Source organism: Anomalospiza imberbis, chromosome 21 (genome assembly GCF_031753505.1).
Source record: "Anomalospiza imberbis isolate Cuckoo-Finch-1a 21T00152 chromosome 21, ASM3175350v1, whole genome shotgun sequence".
Taxonomy (NCBI): Eukaryota; Metazoa; Chordata; class Aves; order Passeriformes; family Viduidae; genus Anomalospiza; species Anomalospiza imberbis.
The window spans coordinates 8,927,077-8,950,505 of record NC_089701.1 but is presented as its reverse complement, the minus strand read 5'-3'; the positions used below and the strand labels follow the sequence as shown (position 1 = coordinate 8,950,505).

The 23,429-nt window shown below is 52.3% G+C and overlaps 1 protein-coding gene across 1 annotated transcript in view; it reads left to right on the top strand.

The window, feature by feature from the left end:
- Positions 1–23,429, top strand: part of LOC137486423 (collagen alpha-1(II) chain-like) — an 84,801-nt gene that overhangs the window by 22,211 nt on the left and 39,161 nt on the right. Inside the window, exons 2-6 of the mRNA XM_068211736.1 lie at positions 13,993–14,140; positions 14,728–14,886; positions 15,352–15,547; positions 16,192–16,329; positions 17,874–17,915. Coding sequence (XP_068067837.1) covers positions 13,993–14,140; positions 14,728–14,886; positions 15,352–15,547; positions 16,192–16,329; positions 17,874–17,915 — 683 coding nt within the window. The remainder of the gene's footprint in view (positions 1–13,992; positions 14,141–14,727; positions 14,887–15,351; positions 15,548–16,191; positions 16,330–17,873; positions 17,916–23,429) is intronic.

Genomic DNA, 23,429 nt, shown 5'->3' with positions numbered 1-23,429 from the left:
TGTCCATAAAGGTGGGAGTTCCAGGGGTCCTCTTCCCTGCTGTAAAGTTTTTTGTTCTGGAGGTGGCTTGAAAATGAGGTGGAATGGAGATGCAGCAAAATATTGGCTGCATTGTCAGACATGAGAGAATCCAGAGGATTCTGAGGCACTGGAACAGAAGAATATAGAGGAATTAGAGAAAATAGAAGAATATAGAGGAATTCTCTGCTTGGGGATGTTCCTCAGGCTGGCTGCTTCCAGGTAAAGGTACAGGGAATTGAGGGAGGGTGGGCTCAGGAGTCTGGAGCTCAGTGGACTTGGTGGAGGCTGAAGCAGGGCTGGTGAAACTGGGACTGATCAGGTGGAAAATTTCCAATCAGGAAGAGGGAGTGAAACTCCAGCTCATTAAAATGGTTGGGTTTCTTGGGGTTTGTGAAAAGAAAAAAAAAAAAAAAATAAAAAACCCAAAAAGTGGTTTATTGGGGAGGGAGGAAATGTCCTGTCATCTCCAGGGGTTAAAAATAATACTGAATTTTCTCTTTCAAAGAGTTTCAGTTAATTAAAGTGAACTTGCACTAAATAAAAGAAAACAAGAAACAGGCAGCTCATCCACAGAGGTGAAACCTTTCATTTCTGGGCTGACTCAAACTGACTCATTTTCCTTTTTCTTTTTTTTTCTACTCAAATATTGGGAAAGTTTTCTATTTGACACACCATTTCTCTCCAGCAATTCCCTTTAACCCCGAGAGCTCCCCCACATCCCAAATCCATCTTTTCCTCAGTCTGGGCTGCTCAGGGAAGTGATGAATCACTAACAAATGTTCTCCTGTGCTCAAAGGCAGGGGGAGGAATGAAGAGCAGATTTTTTTTTTTTTTTTTTTTTTTTGCAAGGCAAAGACATCTCTGCTGTTCAAACAAGATTTGTCAGCTCTGTCTGGGGCTCTCCCCAAATCCACCCAATTCCCTGCAGAGGCAGCGGGATGGGGGAGCGTATCTGACCTGGGCCCTTCTCAGCTTCACTTCTGATAAATAATCCAGCCTCAAAAACTGCAGGTTTGAGGGGGGAAAATAGATTTTCCTCTGTGTTCTACTGAATAAAAAAACCTCAGGGAAATTCTTTAGGTTTGTGAAGAAATAGAAAGGAAGATTGGTTTGAGCTGGGAAATCATTGCTGCTGGTGGGATGCTCTGAGGCAACCTTTGAAGCAGAAAACACAGGAATGGGCATGAGCCAGGACTTGGATAGGAAGTTTTTCAGGGGGAACATGAGGATTTTGAGCCGTGGAGAGGAAAAAGGGCTGGAGGGGTCCACATCCAGCAAGGGGCTTTTGCATAAAGGTTGGCCTGTGCCCTCCTGCTGAGCATGTCCTCTGGGGACCTCATCCACACTGGAAGTTGCTGGAAGTTTCTTCAGCCCCATCCATGCTCATCCTCACCCACGTTTCCAACTGTGTGGAGCCTCCCCAGCCCAGGATCTGGCCCAGGGAGCCCCAGAGGGTTCAGCCCCTCCTGGGGCTTGGCAAAGTGGTGCCTCCAGCACCGTTTTTGGGGTTTGGCAGCTTCTGTGCACATGAATAAAATTCTGGTTTATGTTTATTTGCCCAGAGGCTCCTGAGCTCTGGTTCCAGCATTGTGGGCTCGACCTGAGCTGGTGAAAGGAGTTTACAAGAGGAAATCTTTTGGATGGGGCTCTCAGTGACTCCCACACTTGGTGAAGCAGCAGCTCCTGCCTTGGAGCAGCTCTTCAAGGAATTTGGAGGCTCCCAGGCACCCAAAGATAATTTCGGCATAAAAATACCAGTGGTGGGGGAGAGGTGGGAGGTGATGAGCTCTGTCAGAGGAGCTTGGAGGAGCATTTGAGAGTTGAGTCAAGGTTGAAACCGCAACAATTCAATTGTTTGTACAGAAACCTGGCAGCCGCCGGCTGGAGTGAATCACAAATGTGCACATGTTTTGCCTGGGGTGAAAATCTGAGCTCTGTTTGGCTGTGAAATGGCAGCTTGTTAGGCTGGGAAACACACATTTTTAATTTTTTTTTTTTTTTTTTTTTTTTTTTTATTCTTGGGAGCTGTGTTGAAGGGAGCAGGAGGGGAAGGCCAGGCCTGGTGCTGCTGCCCTGCTCTGCCCCAGGTGTCTTGGTTTGAAAAGACAGGTGTTTGTTAGGGAAGGCAGGAGCATCCCCTGAAATGGAAAATATAAATCCTTCCTTCTGAATTATTATAATTTTGAAACTAAGAGGTTCTCAGGTAAAGATATGGGAATAGGAATAACAGCTCTTTATGAGGAAAACTTAAAAAAATACAAATGTAAGATAGTACAAACAACAGCAAGAACAAAAAACACTGCCAGAATCAGAACATGCCCTGGCAGCCTGTGGGTCAGGGTGGTGGCAGCAGTCCCATCCCATGGTGGCTCAGCCCTCCTGCAGTGCCAGCTGTGCTTCTGCTGGAGCAGGGATCCTGCACAAGGGTGGAGTTTTCCTCTGAAGCTCCAGGGCTGGTGGAGATGGGCCTGGGCTCCCTCTGGGAATGCAGTGGGGAAGAAAGCTGCTCCTCTGGGAATGCAGTGGGGAAGAAAGCTGCTCCTCTGGGAATGCAGTGGAGGAGAAAGCTGCTCCTCTGGGAATGCAGTGGGGAAGAAAGCTGCTCCTCTGGGAATGCAGTGGGCAAAGGCTGCTGTGGTGTTCCAAGGTCAGATTGTATCCAGGTAGGAATGCTTGGCTCCTCCCCTGGGCGGAGCCTCTCCCCATGGATGATGGAATTTTCTCAGCCATGCAGGGACACTCAGTGGCCATGAACAGAAGAGATCTCCTGGAGGGAGGATTGGCTGTGGGAGAGATAAAGAAAAGTGCCCAATGCACAGAGGATACCTGCCCCAGCTCTGACAGATGGCAATAGAACACACACTTAACCCAGGACAGCTGGGATGAGGTGCCGGTGCCTCCTCCTCTCACTCCTGCAGGATGTGTTCCTGCACATCCCCCAGGGAAAATGATGCCCAGGAGCCCAATGCAACCTCCAGACACTGACCCAGGTGCAGAATTTTAACACCAGGCCCTTGGAATAGCAGCTCCTGGAGCCAAGGAAGCAGAAGTGGGTCCCTGTGAGACTCTGGGGGCTTTGCTGTCCTGCAGTCAAAACTCTCCCTTAATGAAGTTCACTGCTGCTAATTTGGGGTGAGAATTGGTCACACCGGAGTGACAGGAGATGGGGAGGTGCCTGTAGGTGCAAAGCTCAGCTCAGGCAGGTCCAGCTCCCCCATGGGCTCCATGAGCAGAGTCTGTCTGTGCCCTGTCCCTCAGCACAGGGCCTTGGTCCTCCTCAGGGAATGTCATTGTCCCCAGAGTGGAGATTGCAGCATGGAGTGGCTGCATTTTAGTTGAAATCAACCCTGCACTGACCTGTGGCCACCCTTTAAAGGGACAATTGTCCTGGATGAAGAGAGAGTGTCCCTAAGTTGGGATGGGCTGGGACAGAGGTGCAGTGGGGACAGTCCTGGAACAAACCCCACACTCCTGAGAGGATCGCACAGGAGCTGCCTTTCCCTGCCAGCCCTTGCGACCTGGAGTGTCCCACTCACTCCCCTGAGCTCCCATCACTGCTGGGCAGGCAGCAGACTGTGCCCAGGAGCCCAGGCATGGCTGGGCACTGGCTCTGTGCCTGCTGGCACAGCACAGGAGCCTGTCCCGGGCATGTCCCCTGGCTTTTGGCCTCAAGCTCTTTCCCCAGTGCCAGCTCAGGGCAGGGCACTGCTGGGTGCACCCAGCTTTGTCACGTTTGCCCTCTGCTTTTGGGTCCACGGATCACCCCACAGTGATGTTTTTCCAGGTTTGCTCTGCAGGCTAGCAGGAAAGCCAAGTTTAAATGTGAAAGCCCCCCGAGGAGTTTCTGGATCTCCCATCACCGACTCTGGGGTCCTGCTCACCACAGGGTTTGCTGTTAAATCCCCTCAGTTCACTTCTCTGACCTCTAATCTCCCCTAAACCTGTGAGTTTGTCTGAGTCCAAGCAGACCTGAGTGGGAATTTGGCAGCTCTGTGCTGGGTGCAGGGTGTGTGATGGGGCTGGGGGCACGAGGCCAAGGGCACAGGAAATTCCAGGTGGGATTTCTGCCTGTCCTCTCCTGCTGGGATGTGATAAGTCAGTGTTCCCTCAGCCAGAGGAGCTGAGCCAGACCTTCCCAGGGCATTCTCTGGTTTCTGCCTGGCTGAAGTCACTGGCTCTTATCAAGGCTGGAAAATGGAGCTGTCTGACTCCCTCGCCTGCTCCCAGGCAATTTGTCTTCTGGGTCACTGCAGGGAGGTTGATAAAATGTGTTTGTCATGAATCCACTGAGAGAGAGGGCTGGGATTGCCAGGCTGGATGGCAGGGATGTCATCCGGATATCTCTGGCTCATCTGGAGGTTGCTCTGAGCCTCTCTGGCTCAGCTGAGCCAGATCTGCTGGAGTAGGGAACCAGCAAGGTGAGGGAAAACACACTCTACTTTTATGGCTGCCATGAATAAAATAGCAGCCAGTTTAGAGTCCCAGAATCATTTATGTTGGAAAAGGCTTCCACAATCACCGAGTCCAAGCTGTGCCCAATTGCTACCTTGTCCCCAGCCCAGAGCTCTGAGTGCCACCTCCAGCTCTTCCTTGGACACCTCCAGGGATGGGGACTCCAAACCTCCCTGAGCAGCCCCTCCCAATCCCTGTCCAGCTTTTCAGTGAAGAAATTCCTGCTGATGTCCACCCTGAGCCTGCCCTGGCCCAGCCTGAGGCCGTTCCCTCTCCTCCTGTCCCTGTTCCCTGGAGCAGAGCCCGACCCCCCCAGCTGTCACCTCCTGTCAGGAGTTGTGCAGAGCCACAAGGTCCCCCCTGAGCCTCCTTTTCTCCAGGCTCAGCCCCTTTCCATCTCCCTCAGTCTCTCCTGGGGCTCCAGCCCTTCCCCAGCTCCCTTCCCTTCCCTGGACACGCTCCAGCCCCTCAGGGTCCTCCTTGAAGTCAGGGGCCCATACAGATGCTATTTGGTCAATGCAGGGCCTGGATTTGGGGGTTGCTGGAGTTAAAAACTGCAGCATTGATTGCTGTGCTGGGTGTGAGAAATCTCCTCTAGGCACATCCCATTCACCCAGGATGCTGCAGGAATGGAAACCTGGCAGAGACACTGCATCACCAGGGTGAGCCTCTCCATGGGCAGAGCTGCTGGAGCAGGGCGGGCTAGGAGGCAACATCCCTTTGGATATTTCACAAATTCCATTGTGGCCATGTGTCATTTCTCCCTGGGGTGTACCTGAGGCTTCTTTTACAACACATTTCCTCCAGCTGGTCTCTCCAGCCGTGACCAGCCCTGGAGTGAAGCTGCTCTTGCCTGTGTGTGTGTCCAACCCACCCCATCTCCAGTGTTTGAGCACAAAGTCCCTGAAGGCTCTGAAGCTACAAAGGACCTTCCACTGCTTCCCTGCTGCTGCTTTGCCACAGGATTGGGATACTTTGATTCTGTTGGTGTGCACAAACACCACAAAACTCCCAGGAATTGTCTGGATTTGAAAGATTCAAAGTCAGGACCACCACGAGATTCTTCCAGCCCCCAAGCCCTGACTCCAACAGCAGGAGAAGAGCAGGAACAGAGCGAATCTTTCCTGCTGGTTCCTCCCAGCTCCCTGCAGGCCGAGGATTTGCTGATCCAAAGGCAAAATTTACATTATCAGAAAGTGGAGCTCAAGTCCCTCCTGTCCCGGGAAGCTCTGGAGGATATTCCTGCAAGGAATCCCTGGGCACACAGAGCTTCCATTCTCCTCCTCTTGAGCTTTCCTGATGTTTTGTGGAGCCCCAAACTCCTCCTAAGGCAGGCTGGGGTGCGTTTGTACAGCCTGAGCCGCGTGTTGAGGATCAGGACAAGGAGCTGTAGCCCCTCTGCCCATCGGCTGTGGGAAGGGAAGCAGCTGGAAGCATTTGATTTAACTCCCAACTCCCCTTTGTTCACCAAAAACCAGCAGGATCAGCAAAACCAACACCAGAAATTACAAAAGGTAGAGGTGAGTGAGGCAGAAAGATTTCTTACAGCAGGAAATGCAATGTCAGGGTTCTGGAATAAAGCTACAATTTGATGGGAAATACTGACTTTTGGGACACCCTGGTCCCCTTCTTCTCCATTCCAAGCTGATCTCCATGAATGTTTCTCCAGCTTAACCTGCCATTGTCTCAGAGAAGTTATTTTAAAGCCTGGCAGCGGCTCAGTCTGGGCTATTATTGCAACAACATTAAAAGTGTCCTGAGTGAGCAGGGAAATGCTGGGCTTGGTGTTATCTGCTGCTGCAGACACATGTCTGGGAGAGATTACAGCCTGAGAAAATCCAAATAAATACATCCAGGGAGCCCGTCCTGGGAATTCCTCTCATTTCAGCAAATGCAGATGGGCTGCACCCCAAAACCCTCCTGCTCCTGCTCCTTCTCCTGGTGCCCAGTGGGTTCCTTTGGCAGGGAGTGTCAGAGGAGGCTGGGCAGCTGCAGATATCCCTGGAGATGTGCAAGGCAGGCATGAATCAGTGCTGAAAGGCAGCCAGGGAGGGTGGCACCTGTGCCAGGAGCCATGTGTCACCTGAGAACAGGCACACCTTGGCTCAGCGTCGCTGCTCCTCCTCTTTGCCTGGCCTCAACACACGGCTCAGGCTGTACAAACGCACCCCAGCCTGCCTTAGGAGGAGTTTGGGGCTCCACAAAACATCAGGAAAGCTCAAGAGGAGGAGAATGGAAGCTCTGTGTGCCCAGGGATTCCTTGCAGGAATATCCTCCAGAGCTTCCCGGGACAGGAGGGACTTGAGCTCCACTTCCTGATAATGTAAATTTTGCCTTTGGATCAGCAAATCCTCGGCCTGCAGGGAGCTGGGAGGAACCAGCAGGAAAGATTAGCTCTGTTCCTGCTCTTCTCCTCTCCTGCTGTTGGAGCCAGGGCTTGGGGGCTGGGTGCACCTCGTGGTGGTCCTGACCTTGGAATCTTTCAAATCCAGACAATTCCTGGGAGTTTTGGGGTGTTTGTGCACACCAACATCTATGTGCTCTCCAGGATGAGAGGGAACGGCCTCAGGCTGGGCCAGGGGAGGCTCAGGGTGGACATCAGCAGGGATTTCTCCATGGAAAACACTGCTAAACATCAGAAGGGGCTGCTCAGGGAGGTTTGGAGTCCCCATCCCTGGAGGTGTCCCAGGAAGGGCTGGAGGTGGCACTCAGAGCTCTGGGCTGGGGACAAGGTGGGGACTGGGCACAGCTCAGACTCGATGATCCTGGAAGTCTTTTCCAACCTAAATGTTTCTGGGATTCAGTGATCAGAGTGAGAGTTTGATGAAAATCAGGGCTGCAAACCCTGGCTGGGTGTTCTTCCCAGCCTGGGGTGTCCAACCCACCCAGAGCAGCTTTTTGGGATCATCCCTTCACGGCTTTGGTGTTTATTTCCATTTGTATTCCAAGCCTGTAAAACATGGGGTTTTGTTTTATAAAACCACGGAGAGGGAGGCTCTTGGAAAGCTTGTGCTGGAAACAAGTCCCTGGAGTGGGAAAGACTGGAGAATTTGCTGCTAATTACTTTGACAATGGAGCAATAAAGAGAAGTTTATTTACGAGCGAGGGCCAATGTTTATGGCACTTGTCCCCACTCAGTGTCACACAAATTTTATTGGGATGTTTTTATTTTTTTTTAAAGGAATCCCACAGAATCTGCTGGATAGGCATTGTGCACCAATTCCAATGCTGACTCCCTGTAATTCAGTAATTAATTTAATTGCTGCGAGGCCAACTTGAACAGGTTGAGGAGCAGTTGTGTGGGAATTTAAATGAAAACCATGTAAAGATGCCACTCTAGCTAAAGCTTTTAAGCCCTGAATGTGAATAAAACATAATTTCCATGGTGTTTGACTTGAGATAAGTGAGGGTTTGAGCTCAGCCCAGGAGCTGTCAGTGCTCCAGGAGGAGAATCCACAGAGCAGGGGAAGGAGGATCTGGAGGGGAAATGAGAACGGGGGTGGAAGATGCACCAAGGTGTGAGTGTGGCCTGGGGGGTGAGGGCTGGGCAAGACTGGGGTGACACCCGAGCACCTCCCCAGGGACCAGGAGCTCTGGGTGGGGTTGTTAGGAAGGAGATGGGTGAGGAGCTCTGGGAGGTCTGGGGGGTTGGATGGGCTGACCTTTAAAGGTTCCTTTCAACCCAAACTATGTCATGATTCTGTGATCTCTCAGCACTTCTTGGAAAAGTTGAAAATGGCTTCTTTTTAAATTTCCTATTACAAAAAACAAACAAAAAAACCCCAAAAAACCCAAAACAAAACAAAAAAAAAAAAACCAAAACAAATCAAGCGAGGTCACCAAACCCTGCGGAGCAGCTGGACCCTGTGGGCTTCCCTACTTCAGAGGGGTCTCCTTGCTCAGCTTCCAGGATATCCATTTGCTCCATGTCCCAAACCCTTCCCACGGCCCCACAAGGGCAGCAGACACCTCCCAGACCTCTCCCCCTTGGTTAATGGGATGAGATTTTTATTCTGGCTCATGGCTTGGAGAGCTGGGATTTGCCCTGAGCAGGATAAAGCTGAAGGCTGAGCTGCCCCTTCCACACTCCTGTGCCCACTCTGGCTTTAGCAGCTCTGAAACTCTTCCCTGCTCCCAAAGCTCTCTTCCTTTCCTGCTACTTGCCCTACTTTTCCCAGCTTATCCTTACTCGGGGTCATCCCTCCTTCCAGCAGCCCTTCCTCCTGCCAGGCTTTGTCCCCAGAAGCCCCATCCCCAGCCCGCAGAGCCCCCCGTGCTGGGCGGGCACAAAGGAGCAGCAGCACAGCTGCAGCTCCGGGTAATGAGCTCCAGGAGAACCTGTGCTCCCGTTTTTCCTGTCCAGACAATGCGTGCAGCCGAGCTCTTTCTTCCCAGAAGGTTTCTCTCCCCTGGAATTTGCTGTCCTCTCTGTGGGTGGGTGGCTGCATTCACTCTTCCATAATGGGTCCAGCGTCCTCGGTGGGAAATGCCCTTGTTCCTTTTCTTCCTGCTTTGGCTCTGTCCCCTCTGGACTTGCAGCCACGGGGTCAAACCCAAATTATCCCTGCTCTCTGGAGCAGGGAGGAGGAGGAGGTTGAAATCCTGTTGCATAACCAGCCCTGAGAGCTGTGAGTGCTGCAGCTCAAAGCTCACCTCAGGTGCCTCCTGGAGGCGTCCTCAGAAGGGGATGGTTGGATGGGGAGGGAAATGGGAACAGTAGGGAATGGATGTGGCACTGCCAGTGACACGGGTGGCTGCCATGGTCATTGACACGAGAAATTCTGGGATGGAAGGAGAAGCAGGAAGAGCTGCCTACAAAAAACTTCACATCAAGGTGTTCTTGAGCTTGTCCAGCCAACATGCAGAGCCACCAGGCAATTCCAAAATTGCTATTTTTGCTGCCCTTGCTCCAGAGAAAGTCAGGCACAACCTCCAACATCTTCCCACAGCTGTGGGATGTCAGAGGGAGGTGGAGGAGCCCTGGTGTGCTGGGAGGGCTGTGCTGGTTTGGATGCTTGGTGCTGGTGTCACTGGTGTGAGCCTGCAGCATGGAGCCCTGGTTTTCCATCACCTAATGCAGGAAACCTTCCTGTTTAAATTCTGGAGCTGTGATGTCCCAGCCTCTCTGATGCAGAGTTTGGAGTGATCCTAAGCAGGGTCTTGGCAGGACATTTCCATCAGGCACTCAGGAGTTAGAGGGAGGAAAGGCCCATTAGGTCATGGGCTCCATTCCCCAACCAGGCTGTCCCCTGGGCTTGTCCCCAGGGCTTGGCCAGCCCTGTTATTTCAGGTTCCAGCCAGTGCCACATCCAGGGGAAATTACTCAGCCTGACAGACCCTGCTAGGAGCTCTCCAAGGCCCCAGTTTTTGTCTGTTTAATACAATTTTCCCTCATTTCCCTCTTTTGGGGAGAACGTAAAGCTCAGTGGAAGTTTCACACATTGAAGCGAGCCAAAGGAGAATATGGGTGGTCACTTTGCTGTGTCTGCAGCTGGGGGTGCCCCTCAGGGAACACCTTCCTCTGGGATGGGATGGGATAGAGTCACTATTGAAGCCCATCTGATTCCTGAGAGCACTAATGGGCGTTAATGACCCCAACCAGCCTCACCTGGGACCCCCAGCTCATCCCAGCAGCCCCATTTAAGCTCAGCCCTCTACCCTCAGCTCTTTCTTGAGCTCTGATGGGGGTGAATCTTTGCCTCCTGGATGGGCCATGGACCTTCCCTGGATGGAGTCTCTCTCCTTGTCCTTTTGCTCTCTGTCCCACCTCTGCCCTTGGATGGGCTTCACCCCTCACTGCAGCCTGGTTTCCACACCAGCTTCTGCCTGTGCTTCCCTTTAGCACTGACTGTGCTCCAGGAGGGATCTGCACCTGATCCCTGATTGCCTGGGGCTGCCTGTGGAGCATCTCCCCAGGGGCTGGCATTGTCTGGGCTGTTCCTCCTTGGAATCTGTGCCTGTTAACAAGGCCCTGCCTGCCCCAGCTCCCCACAGCAGCTCCTGGGAGCTGCTCCCTCCCAGCTTCCCTCCCCGACTGCCCCTGCCCGAGTCTGGCACTGGCATGCCTGGGAAGATTCCTGAGCTGCTTTTAGGAGCAAGTTGGATTTGGCAGCTGCAGCTGCACTCCAGGAATCGCCTTCCCAATGCAGGAACAGCCATTCTGGAGGTGTTAGGGCAGAGGCTGAATAGCAGAAGGGTTGGGTTGGGGTGCTGGATGTGCTGTGTGGGCAGTGGGAAGGACAAGGAGAGTCCAAGGTGAGCACAGCTGGGCTGTGAGCTCTGTTTTGGGGTCCAGGATGGAGGTGGAGGGGGACGCTGGGGGTGCAGGATGCTCAGCAGGGGTAGAAAGAGTGTTTGTGTGCAGAGCTGCTCCTTGATGGCCTCTGGAAGGAGAAGGGAAGCCTGGCTGTGGAAGTAAAGCAATTTAGCCCTGGGAATGCTGAAAACTCCAGAGAAAGTGGGATTTTTGTAAAGGAAACAGAGAATTCCTGTAGCAGATGTACAGCCTGGGCTGTTCCTGCCTCTGGCTGCTGCAGCAACTGCACTCAGCAGCCTCAGCATCCCCAGCATCTCCTGCCTGGGATTAGTGTGCTCCCAGGAAGGTGTGACCCTGCTCTCTGGGCTGGTGACAGCCCCTGCAGCTGGGAATCACTTCCCAGGAAATCCATGTCCTTGGGAAGCAGCCTGTGAGCTCCCAGAGCACACAGGCAAAGGGAGACAATCACCCTGCTTGGCAAATCCGTGATGCTCCTGTAGGAACCACAAACGCAGCTGTGCCAGCAGGGAGAGGTGGCCCTTGGCTAACCCTGGAAAGAAGCAGCAAGGAAAGGCTTTGGTGTTGAGGCTGGCTGAGCCCTGAATCAGTGTCCTGAACAACCCCATTGTGCAGCAGCTCCTGCCCCAGAACTGTGGGGCAATGAGCTGCAGAGAGTGCAGGAACCTACTCTTGGAATCCTGTTACAGTTTGGGTTGGAAGGGACCTTAAAAACCATCCAGTTCTACCCCTGCCATGGCAGGGACACCTCCCATTGTCCCAGGCTGCTCCCAGCCCTGTCCAACCTGGCCTTGGGCACTGCCAGGGATCCAGGGGCAGCCACAGCTGCTCTGGGCACCCTGTGCCAGTGTTTAACCAGCCTCACTGTAAAAAAAAAAAAAAAAAAAAAACTTCTTACCTCAAATCTAAATTGTTTAAAGCCACTCCCCCTCTGTTCCCTGCCATCACAGCCTAAGCAGGGAGTGGTGCCCTGCCCAGGGAATATTCCCTGTGTGTTCATTCCAGGGCTGTTCTGATGCCTCAGGTTTGAGCTTTTCTATTTTCACATTCTGTGCTGCTTTAGTCTGTGGGTCTGGGCTTCACATTAGGGGATGGTGAGATCTCTGCACAGAGCAGGGAGACAAAACAATTCCTTCTCCAGCTGGGCACCAAGGACAAATGATCCAAATCTCAGGCCCAGGAGCACAAACAACGTGGGCTGGAGAGAGAAAAACAAGCAGGATGGGACTGCATGGGCTAAAGCTGGAGCTGGACAATGAACTGCAATGTGCAAATGGAGCAGAGCTGATCACAGTGAGAGCCCCCAGGAGCGCTCGTGCATTTTGGGACCATTTGGGTTCACCTTGGGTGCAGCCCTGGCTGGGCTCTTGTGCTGCCCAAGGTGGATCCATGGAGGCCTTTGAATAAATCCCTGCTTTATTCTTTAGCTCTGTGCAGTCTCTGTTCCACGGCAGCTCTCACAAGGCATCAATTCCAGCTGCAGCAGATGTGGGAATCACATCCCTGACAGGATCCACTGAGCTCTCAGTGCCTGTGATCTTCAGCAAAGCTCGACCCTGATGGGGGCTGCAGCCCCTGGAGATGGAATTTTGGAGGTCCTGGCATATCCATTGATGCCAGCAGTGATGGAATCACTCCCAAAAATGCTTGGGACTGAGAGGGACAAACACTCCTGATAGTTTCCTCTCTGTGAGCTCTTTGGTCTTGGATTAATTCCCACGCTGTGCTGATAAACTGTGCTGGCTCTGCCTCTGGGGGTTTTCGGTTCGTCAGGGCTCCCAGGGGCTCAACCCTGCACCCTCTGGCTTGGTCCCAGTTTTTTGGTGTTCCTGCTGCCAAAAGCTGCTGCACCTTCATTTTGCAGAGCTTTAGAGGTTGCCTGGAAACCAGTGGATGCTGTGCCCATGTGGGGAGCTGGGGAAATCCCAGATGACCCCCACAAAAGCCTCATCTCCTCCATTCCTTCCCCTCTTTCCCATCACTGAGCTCTTTCCCATGCAAAATCTTCCAAGGAGGTGGTGTCAGGAGTGACCCACGAGTGTCTGAAACAGATCAAAGCTTTCTGCTTGATTGATTTGTTAGTTTGCCTATTTGGCGTGTGGATATCTCCTGGCAGGTCGCAGCGTGCCCGGGGCTGTTTGTCTACCCTCAAATCAATCTCACACCTCATCCACAGCGGGAATTCCAGGGAGTAAAGGGGCTGGATGCTTCCCAAGCCAGGGCAGATGCTCATGCAGATGGTGCTGGCACAATTCCCATTGACAAATAATCGAGTGGGGTTGTCCAGACCCGCCCAGGAAAGGACTGTGGGGTCTGGAGTGATCCTCCTGGGCTGGACCAAAGATGCTGATCTGTCCCTTGTCCCCACTCCTTGCTGGTGGCAGCGTTGTTGCCACACTGGTGGGATCTGGTTTTAGATGTCTGGGGTCTGCAAGTCTTTGCTAATGGAGAGGAAGAAGAAACCTTGAGGTTTAAAACACATTTTTCCTCAGGTATTCCTGTAGCTCAAAGAGTCTTTAGTTAAAGATGAACTTGGGAAGAGCAAGTCTGTTCACCAAGGGAGAGTGAAAAGCTTCTCATGGTGATGCCAAACAGCCCAGGGCAGGGGCTCTCCCCTGTTCAAACCATCCCAAAAGTTCACAGCACATCCTGAGAGTGGATCCTTTCCTTCCTGGGAATTCCCGCAGGAATTCCTGACCCTGTGATAGGGCTGAACCCTGCTTTGGGGGGGTGTCCCCACCCTCTGCTCAGGGCATGCTGAGGGACACAGCGACTTCTTCCCACTCCTTGGTCTAATTCTTTATTTACAGCATCAACAAGGAAGTTTGGGAAAGGATGAGCAGGATCCCTGTACCCAGCTGCTCCAGGACTTGTGGTTTGGGGCACTTGTGTCCCAGGCTCTGCTTTACAGCCCTGAGCATCCCAACTCTGTGGTTGTGAAGGTACCACCACGGCTGGGGAAGGAATGGCCCTTCCTACCTTTGGGACAGTGGCCTCGAAACTCATGTTGTGGTTCAAAAATCTCACCTGGCTGTTTGTGGAGTTGTCTGAATGGTTTTTGTGATCTGAGTCTGCTGGATTTTTGCACTGGATTTTAATTTTCCCATACTGACACTCTTCTTCCTGCAGGTTTTGTCTGTTGTCCAATTTGTCTGTTTTTCTCTTGCTGGAGAATAAACAGAGCAGAGCCCTTTAGTGGAGGTTTCTCAGCCTACTGAGCATCTCTCTCTTCTCCCCCAACGCAGATGAGGTGAACCTGCTGGACAAAATCACTCTCCATGCCCAGGACCTCAGCAATGTTTCCTTTGGCTACGACCACAGCAAGTGCAGGATCCTGGAGATTGGACAGTACGCGACCCTCAACATCCCCACCAGGGAGGCCTTTGGGGACAGGTAACCTCCCTTCAGGGGGTGGGAATGGGCTGCTGGGGCTCAAAAATAATCTAAGGTGTGGCTGTTCATTTGAGGAGTTCCTTGGAGAGCCCATTCCATGATGACAGGGAGATAACTCAGCTACTCTGTGCTCTGAGCTCAGGGCTTCCTTCATTTCTTACATTTTGGAACAGTTTGTCCTGTCCCCAGAAGTGTCCAAGGCCAGCTTGGACAGGGCTTGGAGCAACCTGGGACAATGGAAGGTGTCCCTGCCTGTGGCAGGGGGTGGGATGAGATGAGCTTGAAGGTTTCCTCCAACCCAAATCATTCTGGGGTTCTGTGATTGTTCTTGGTTGGGTGCAGGAAGGACACCTTGGCTTGGCCCCATCACCCTGTGCTGAGGTTGTGTGGGCAGTGCTAATTTAGGCCTGGCTGCTTCTCTTTGAACCTCTCAACTGGAATGATTGTTGGCTGTTTTTCCCCTTTTTTTTTTTCCTCATCACTCGGTTCATTTGTGCCGTGACTCAAATTTTTTTTATCCTCAGAGCTCAGCTGATGGTGACATCAGCAGCAGCTGCACAATGGCACATGTCCCCTCTTTCCACCAGGTTTGCAGATGAGCTGAGTGTGCTGCTGAAGCTCAGGTACTCCCTGAAGGAGGACACCAGTCTGGTGACCATCCTCAGCCACCGCAGCCACGTGCTCTTCCAGATCAGGATTAACCCCTATGCCCTGGTTTTTGTCACCACGAGGAGGAGGCACTATGAGTAAGTCCCAGCCCAAGCACTGTTTTCCTGCCTTTCCTTCCTTCCTTTTTTCCTCCCAAGGCCAAGGGTCAGGCTTTCACTCTCTGGTGGGCTTGGGGCAGTGCTGAGCTCACCTCAGCAGAAGGAAGGTGATGTCCCTCAGACCTGGCGCAGGTTGTCACTGCCAAACTCCACTGTGCCAAAATGATGCAGCTCTGGGAAACAAAGCAAGGAACAAAAAGGTTCAGATCCCTGGGGATAAATCAAGACCCAAGCCCCAGTCACTTCTCAGACACCTCAAGTGGTTGCAGACATCCCCAAATCCATGGAAAACAAGCAATGGTGTTGTAACATTCTCGGATTGTTCCTTGTGTCTGCACCGAGGACAGACACGTGAGGGACCCTGGGAGCTGCTAAGAGGTGAAGCCTGCTCCTGGATCAGGTGTGGGATGAAGTTTCCTGTTGTGCCTCCTCCCTTTCCCTCAGGTTCCCAGTGTCCTTCCTGGGCGATGGGCACTGGCACCGAGTGGCTCTCAGCATCTCCCTGGAGAGGCTGGAGTTGCACGTGGACTGTCGGCTGGTGGACAGAGTGAGCTGGTCCAACTATTTTGGGATGGGAGTGAACACTGAGGGGCTGATCATCATTGGAGGCCTCATCGAGTCCTTTGAGATCCCCTTTAAGGTGAGAGCTGGGCAGGGTCTGCTCTCCCTGCATGAGTGAGGCTGCAAGTTCCCTCTGATGGAATCCTTTTCCATCGCCTTCTCTTCCCAAATCAGCATTTATTTTCATGCTTGGGCAGGATAAACTTAGCAAAGGCTTGGAATTGTGCAGAGGGCTTGGGTTTGGGTCAGGGCAGCACAAGGGGCACCAGCCAGGTCACCTCTGGACTTGATTTCCACTCGTCCTCTTTGGACCATTCAGAGAATTCTGTGCAGTCAGCATGGAAAGATCTGGCTGGGGAAGTGTGTCCAAGGCTTCAGACTTACAAAGGACGGGGTTACATGGGATATTGGGAAGGAATTGTTCCCTGGGAGGGTGGGCAGGCCCTGGCACAGGGTGCCCAGAGCAGCTGTGGCTGCCCCTGGATCCCTGGCAGTGCCCAAGGCCAGGTTGGAGCAGCCTGGGACAGTGGGAGGTGTCCCTGCCCATGGCATTTTGCATGGAACGCCTGAAGCTGGAGAGGAAACGTTCATTGCCCAAACCATCCTGTAAAGAAATCCCTGGCTATGAGAAGCTGGAGCTGACCTCCCCTGCAGGCCCTTCCAGACCTTTCCCTCTCCTCTGGAAGAAGCAGGAGCATAAACTCTGCTTTCTGTCTCTTCCAGGGCGCTCTCCAACAGCTGACCTTCGTGATGGGGGACCCAGCAGCTGCTGCTGAGCAGTGCCACAGCTACAACTCAACCTGCCCAGGCTCCTTCAGCCTCAACAAGGCCCCGTGGGAGCTCCCAACAGCCTGGCCTCAGGTGTGGCTGGGGGCAGCTGACAAATTTAGGGACTGCTGGGCCAAATTTTCCTTGGTGTCACACGATTCCAAGGAAAGGCCCAACCCAGGGTTTTGCCTGGAATTGCTGGGATCTCCAGTTTGCGATGGGATATGAGGAGGTGGGGTGGTTCTTTTCCATCCCTTCGAGTCACAGATGGGTTTGGTGCCAAGGAGAGTGAGGTAAAGGGAGAGTTTGGGATCCAGGGAAAGCCTGGGGGTGGCTATGACTGGATGTGCTCCTGTGTATGGCAAGGGAAAGCTTTGAGTAATGCTGCAGCTGGAGCTGTGCTTCTGAGAGGAGGTGAAAGCTGTCCTTGGGAATTGGACACCACTCTGGAATTCCTGCCCACTCCCAGCAGCATTGCACCATTTGGTACTTCATCTATCCAGAAGCTGTCCCTCAGTTGCACCAGCATTACTGGATAATGGAAATTTGGGGGACTTTCCTTTCCTTGCGGTGTTCAGCAAATTTTCAATAACCATATCTGTGTCCAAAAGCCCAGATCGCTTCATAAATCCCCCAAAACATGAAGCACCCAGGCTTTCCTCAGGAGCTGGAGTTGCGCCAGGGAAATTCCTCACATCTTAGGTCAGGTACCTTCACAGGAAGTGCTTCATAGGAGCCTGGAAAAAGCTGGAGAGAGGCAAGTGCTGGATGTCAGCACCTGGCATGAGCCTCCCCATGGTGTGAGCCATGTCTGTGGGCTGGGGAGGAGCTGGGACAGCTGCTGGGAAAGGGCAGTGCCAAGGGAGGAACTGGCTGTGCCATGGGGCACCTGCCCTGTCTGGCTCCTGCCCAGGGATTCCTTTGGGATGCAGGAGCCAGCACGTCCAGGCAGGGAACAGGACGCGGTGGCACCTGGGACAGCCCTGCAGTGGCTGCTGCACTCCCAGCACAGGCTGCTTTGGTTTGTGTTGGTTGTTTGAAGAGCAGGATTTGTGGGAAAGCCCTGCTGACGAGGGATTGAGGAGCTGGCTTTGCTGGGAGTGTGGAGCAGGCTGAGTGTAACACTGAGCTGCTTCCGTCCTGCTCTGGGGGAGACAGGAGTGGCCAGTGTAACCCCGAGTGGCCAGTGCAGCCCCTGGTCATCCCAAAATGAAACCTCCATTGTCCCGAACTCTGGAGGCCTGGAGCTCTTCCATGAATGGCTCTGGGGTCTCACCCATCAAGCAGAAAATTTCACTTTAAGCATCACTTTAAGTAAGTTGCCTGCAGGTTACCCCCGGGATAATTCTGCCCCTCATCCCCCCCAGTTCCCATCCCTTGCTGGCCCTCCTCAGGACTGAGGAGCTTCCAAATCAACAGAAACTGCAAAAAACCCACCCAAGCTCTTGAGAGGTTTGATCAGAAGCCATTCCCTGATGTTGCTGGGAAGGATTGGCTCCCACTGTGCATTCCCTGGATGTTTCCTGTGCCGGCAGAGGCAGCTCCTCAGTCCTGGAGCCAGCAACAAACACATGCTGAAGTCAGTGCTGGTCCTTGGGCAGTGATGGTTTTCCTCTTCTCTCTCTCCAACTCTCCAGGGGCCAAAGGAAACCAATGAAATCCAGGATTCATCTACTCAGGTATGACTCCTGCACTGTCCTGCCTCGTGTCCCTGTGCTGTCACCCCCAGGCTGTCTCCTGGGGACAGGAGTTGCTCTAATAAGCAATAAGGCAAAGCTGAAATACCCAGACAATGCTACTAATTATGATTTTCTTGGCTGTTATTGCTATTTTCTTTACTGACGTCTCTCTCTTAAATGGTTTAAATGTTCCTTGCCGTGTCCCAGACCTGGTAGAGGTCATGGTGAGTGCTCAGGTGACCTTCCTGAGCATTTGCACAGAGCCAGAGGGGTGGTGGTGGGGCAGGGAATGAGGTGGATCAGGCCAGGGGATTTGTGGCTCTGCCTGGGAGCTGAGCCAGGCTGGATTAGCCCGGAGGGAAGGAGGTGAGGTCAGCAGGGGGGCAGGATTTGGGATAAAGCAGGATGACCACTGCTCCTGCCCACAGTGGGATGTGCTGCCTGCCTGGGGAGGCGCCCTCCAGGATGTCCCTGCTGTCACTGAGGAGCTGGGAAGGGCTGGAGCTCCCTGTGGGAGGGGGTGGTTGTGGTTCTGGGGCCCTCATTGGCATGGCTTCCTGGGATCTGGTGCTGGGAGAGGGATGGGTGCCCCCCGTCCCACTGCAGCTCCTGGTGCTGAGCTCCTTGGTGGAGCTGCTGTCCCCCAGCTGGAGCTTGGGGCGTGTCCCCAGCTCTTGTGCATGTGCTGGGGACATGAGGGAGTGCTCTGACAGAGGCTGGCTTGCTGTTCCTGTTTTATTTGGGGTTTTTAGCCAAGCTTTGTTGTTCAAGTCCACGCAAACACATCCTGAGGGGAAAACCCGACAGCAAATGCAAATTGTGGTTTGTGTGTGTGTGCCTGAGCAGTTGGAGTTCTTCATTCCCCTCACCCTCCTGGTTGCTGTTAACTCTTTGGGGACCATCTCTCTTCTCTCAGCTGGCTTTCACTGCCTGGCTACACCTGGATAATTCCAAACTGGACCTGGCCAAGTGGCCTTTGGCAGCTGGGTCCATCCCTCTGCTCTGGGCCCAGCAGCTCAGGGGGGACGTGGGTTTGTAATGAACTGAGGTGGCAGAATCACCTTTCCTGGGCACTTATGGAAGGTGGGCTCTGTCATCCTGCTGGATCCTCTCTGGGGTGTGATTCCCACCTGTGGGTTCTCCCAGACCCTGGCAAGGCGTTGCCATAACAAGGAAAGTGGTGAAATTCATAGGTCTGCAGGGGAAAAAGAACAATATTCTGGATTTGGGACAAGTTTATTTTTCAAGCACTTAATAAGGAGCAGAGACGCCTTGGAATATTTGGCATTAAGATTTATTAGGAATAAAAAAAGGAGTTTGGGAGTGATGAGGAGCAGCCCAGCTCTGCTGCAGGCACAGGCCACAGCTCTGCTTTCTAGTTCCTTTGTTCATTTAGAAGTAAATTAGTACATTGGTGGATTCCTTAATTGTTAATTAGAGCTAAATAATTATGGAGGCTCAGGGTGATGGCAGAGGAAGATGTAATGGGGGAAGGCAATAGATGAGTTTGTTACTGGCAGTGATACCTGAATTGCAGCCCACTCCTCTTAGCATTTTTTTTTTTTTTTGAGGAATAAATTGCCATTTATGAGCAATCTTTGGGGCATGGATGGCGTTGAGCCACTTCTGCTGTGTTTTGTTTTCTCTTAGACTGCCTGTCCTGAACGTGACAGGAGGGCTGAGCTGGCTCCTGAACTGAATGGCTTTTCCAAGGCAGCTTAACCTGGGATCCTAAAGCCATTCACCAAACAGTCAAAGCTTACATCCCACAGATTTCCAAAGAGACAAAACTTCACAGGTTTAATTTTCTGGGTAGTCCAAACTAGTTGGGAAATTCCTTCTTGATTTAAAAATGCTGTGAAAGCTCTGTGGAAACACTTGGTTGGGTCGGGGCACTGTTTTCTTGTGCTTAGGTTTGTCAGTGAGCACAGGTGGTATGGGAATCACCCCTTCAGGCTCACTCAATCCTAAAATTCCATCCTTCCTGTCCAGTCAGAGCGGCCCGGAGCCTGTGGAAATCAGGACTTGCACATACTCCTGGTTCTGGGCTTCAAAACACCCGTCCCAAAAGGCTTGGGCTCAGCCCATCCAGACTGACAAAGACAAGCCCTCATGGGGGAACTGTCCCTCCTCCACCTCACCGTTTCCCTGGAGCTCTGGGGCTGCTGGCTCCTTGGATAACGTGGGATAACACCAAATATCCCTGTGGGGAACGTGACTGGCAGCTGGAGCCCAGCTATCTCCCGCTCTCAGGCCTTATCTTGAGGTGTTGTTCCTGACAGCTCTGGTATCTCAGCCCCCTGAAGAGCTCAGAATCCAGTTTCTCCAGCAGGATAAGATCTGTGGATTATTTATTATCCCACAAACCCACTGTGGGATAAATGTAATGACAGGAGCCCGCTGAGCTGAACCCTAGAGGTTTTTAATCCCAAACCCAAGTGCTGTTCCACCCAATCCAAGCCCTCTGCACAATTCCAAGCCTTTGCCAAGTTTATCCTGCCCAAGCATGAAAATAAATGTTGTTTTGGGAAGAGAAGTGCTGTGAGGAGCCTCTGGTGGGAATTACTGCTGCTCTCCAACCTTTTATGAGCTGGCCTCCTGCCTGGGGGCAGCTTTTGTGCCCTTGCTGAATTTTAGGGCTTGTCATGTGCCAGAAGTGTGGCAGTGAGGCCTTGGTTGATCATCAGAAGATTCCCAGGGGATTGTTCTTCCCACCAGTGTCTCGTGTCCTGCTGCAGCTCTGTGCCCCTGTCCTTGGGGAGCCACATCCCTGGGAAGGGCCAGCAGAGCCTTCCTGCCCAGCTGAGGGCCCTGAGCCGTGGCTGCTCCTGACTTTCCTTCGGGAAGGTGAGGCACCGGCGCCCCGGGACTGTGGCAGGAGCACAGGGAACCCTCCTGGCCCCTGCATGGGGGCTTGCAGGGATGCTCAGGATTTTGGGTTGCTTCAGTTTGAGCCTGGGTAGGACATCAGGGGGCCCCAAAAATCCCCCTGGGAAATGGGGCATTGCTGAGGGGTCACAGGGATCCCCAAATAAAAACCATCCTGTTCCCATGGGACACCTCCCACTGCCCCAGGCTGCTCCAAGCCCCGTCCAGCCTGGCCTGGGACACTTCCAGGGATCCAGGGGCAGCCAGAGCTGCTCTGGGAATTCCATCCCAGCCCCTCCCCGCTTTCACAGGGAAGGATTCATTCCCAGTATCCCATCTAAACCTCTTCCAGTTTAAACTGTTCTTCCTTGTCCTGTCACTACATGCCCTTGTAAAAAGTCCCCCCCTCCAAACTTCTTGTAGCCCCTTTAGGAGCTGGCACTAGAAATAATTGATCTGATTTATTTTATAAAAAAATAAATTTTTAAAAGTTTATTATTTATTATTTTACTGTATTCCCTTCCCAAATCCAGCACCCAGGTGTGATGTGGGCTGAAGTCCTGGGACATGGCCCCATCCCCTCCCCAGGAATGAGGGCAGAGCACAGGGGCTGTGCTGAGCTCCAGGAGGGGTTTATCCCCTCCAGAGCCCTGCTGTGGGTGCTGCAGCTCCTCAGGTACAACTGGAACCTGATCTGCTGCTGCCCACAGCCCGTGGCATTTCCTGGCACTTATCCTTCTTTAAATCAGTCCAACCTTGATTTTTGATTTTTTTTTTCTATGATGCAGCCTCTTCTAGGGACTTGATGCTAGAAAATGCTGGGGAAAATAGTTTAAAATAGTCTATTTCTGATCTTGAGTGAATCACATTGTGCCTTTGGCTGTTGGAGGGAAGAGGCATCTATTAAAGAAAAAAATCTGTTTCCTGGGAGAAGACCCTGAGCTTTGAACTCTGTTTTACCCAGCCTGACACAGCTGAAAATGTTATGTTGGTTGTCTGGGCTGCTGAAAACAGGGATGCTTCGAGCTGGGCTTTAACCCCTTTGCCACTGGGGAGTTTTTGGAGTGTGGCACAAGCTGAAAAGCCCTCCAGAGGTCCAGCAGCATTGTTATCTTTGTCAATAAAACACTCTTAGGCTCCTCAGGCAAGATACCAAGTTAGAAACTCTTTCCAAAACCACGGCATTAATTGCATATCTGTGGTTTCCTTATTAATGAGCCCCATATCAGTTGTTCTGTTATTTTGCTTGGGCTCAGCTTGAGGGAAGAGGTCTGTAATTACTCAAAGCTTCCCATTTGCCTTTTTTTTTGCCTTTCTTTTTTTAAATTCCATATTGGCACAACACAAAGCCTTTTCCCAGTCAGTCCCCTGGAGCTTCCCCAGCTTTCTGAGCCAAACTGAGAATTCAGTGCTCATCCTGGGGAGAGCCTGAGGTTTTAATGCTTTTGGGGTGGAATTCTTGGGCTGGGATTGAGAAACCTCTGCTCCTTGTCCCCTCTGGAATGGGAAGTACTTTGTTGTCATTTGGTTATGTCATCTGGATTCTCTAAGTGTGGACAGAACTGGGCTTCTCCAGCTCTTCCCACGTGGTTGCTGTGGTTGTGTCACTGCCACCTGGCAGGTGACAGCGGGGACCCAACATGTGGCTGGGGCAGAGACTTCTGCCTTTATTTTCCTTCTTTAATCCAATTTTCTGCAAGTCACAGACCCTGCCTTGCTTGTCACATGCCAATTCCTTCTTTTTTCCCTTCTGTTTTGTCATCCTTAATGGCTGCTTTCAATCTGGGCTTCTTCCCCACTTCCCAGCTGGAATTTCTGGGAGTTCAAAGCCACATGCCTCACTCAACTCTCACGCTTTTGGACAGCCTCAGAGCTGTTCCCAATTTGTCCCTCTCAGCTGGTTCTCCTCTAAATTTGGCCAGTTTGGAGGAGCAAGGATGGATTCTATTGATTTTGGCTTTTAGTTGTGTTTACACAAACCAATATAATTCAGCTTTGTGCCTCAGTAATTTTTCCTTAGAGCCCCTTTTCCCCTGAGCTCTGCCAGATGGGAGCTTCCTGGGTGGACCTTTCCCATGTCAAGTGTTGAAGTTGAATTAAAACCTCCTTTTCTTTACTGTGTGGGAATTCTGGGCTCCCAGTGCCAGCTGCCAGGTCTGGATGTGGCTTCCCACTGGGATTCCCAGGCGGGCACATCCTGTGGGGCTGTTCTGCACCAGCATCACCTCTTGGGAACCGGAACACTTCAGCTCCTGCAGCGCCTCTCAGCTCGTGGTTCATTCCATTTGGGGATTCTCACCACACTTTTCCTCACCTGCTGGTCCAGTTGCATGGAAATCTGAGCAGCCTGGCCCATGGAAGGTGTCCCTGCCCTTGCAAGGGTGGAGTGAGATGGGGTTTGAGGTCTTTTCTAACCCAAGACATTCCCTGACACCATCTGCCAGCTGTTATCCACAGGTAACTGTCCTTTGGGGAACTGGTTTTTAAATTTCTGGCTGCTGTTGCCCCTGGGGTTAATCTGCCAGTCCTGTGGAGCAGATAGGTGCTGCTGTCCATTCATTTTTCACTTCAAGGTGTACAAAATGAGGCACCAAGTTGCTGGAGCTGAAACTTTCCAGTCGTGGGGGTTGCAAAATGTGTTTTAAG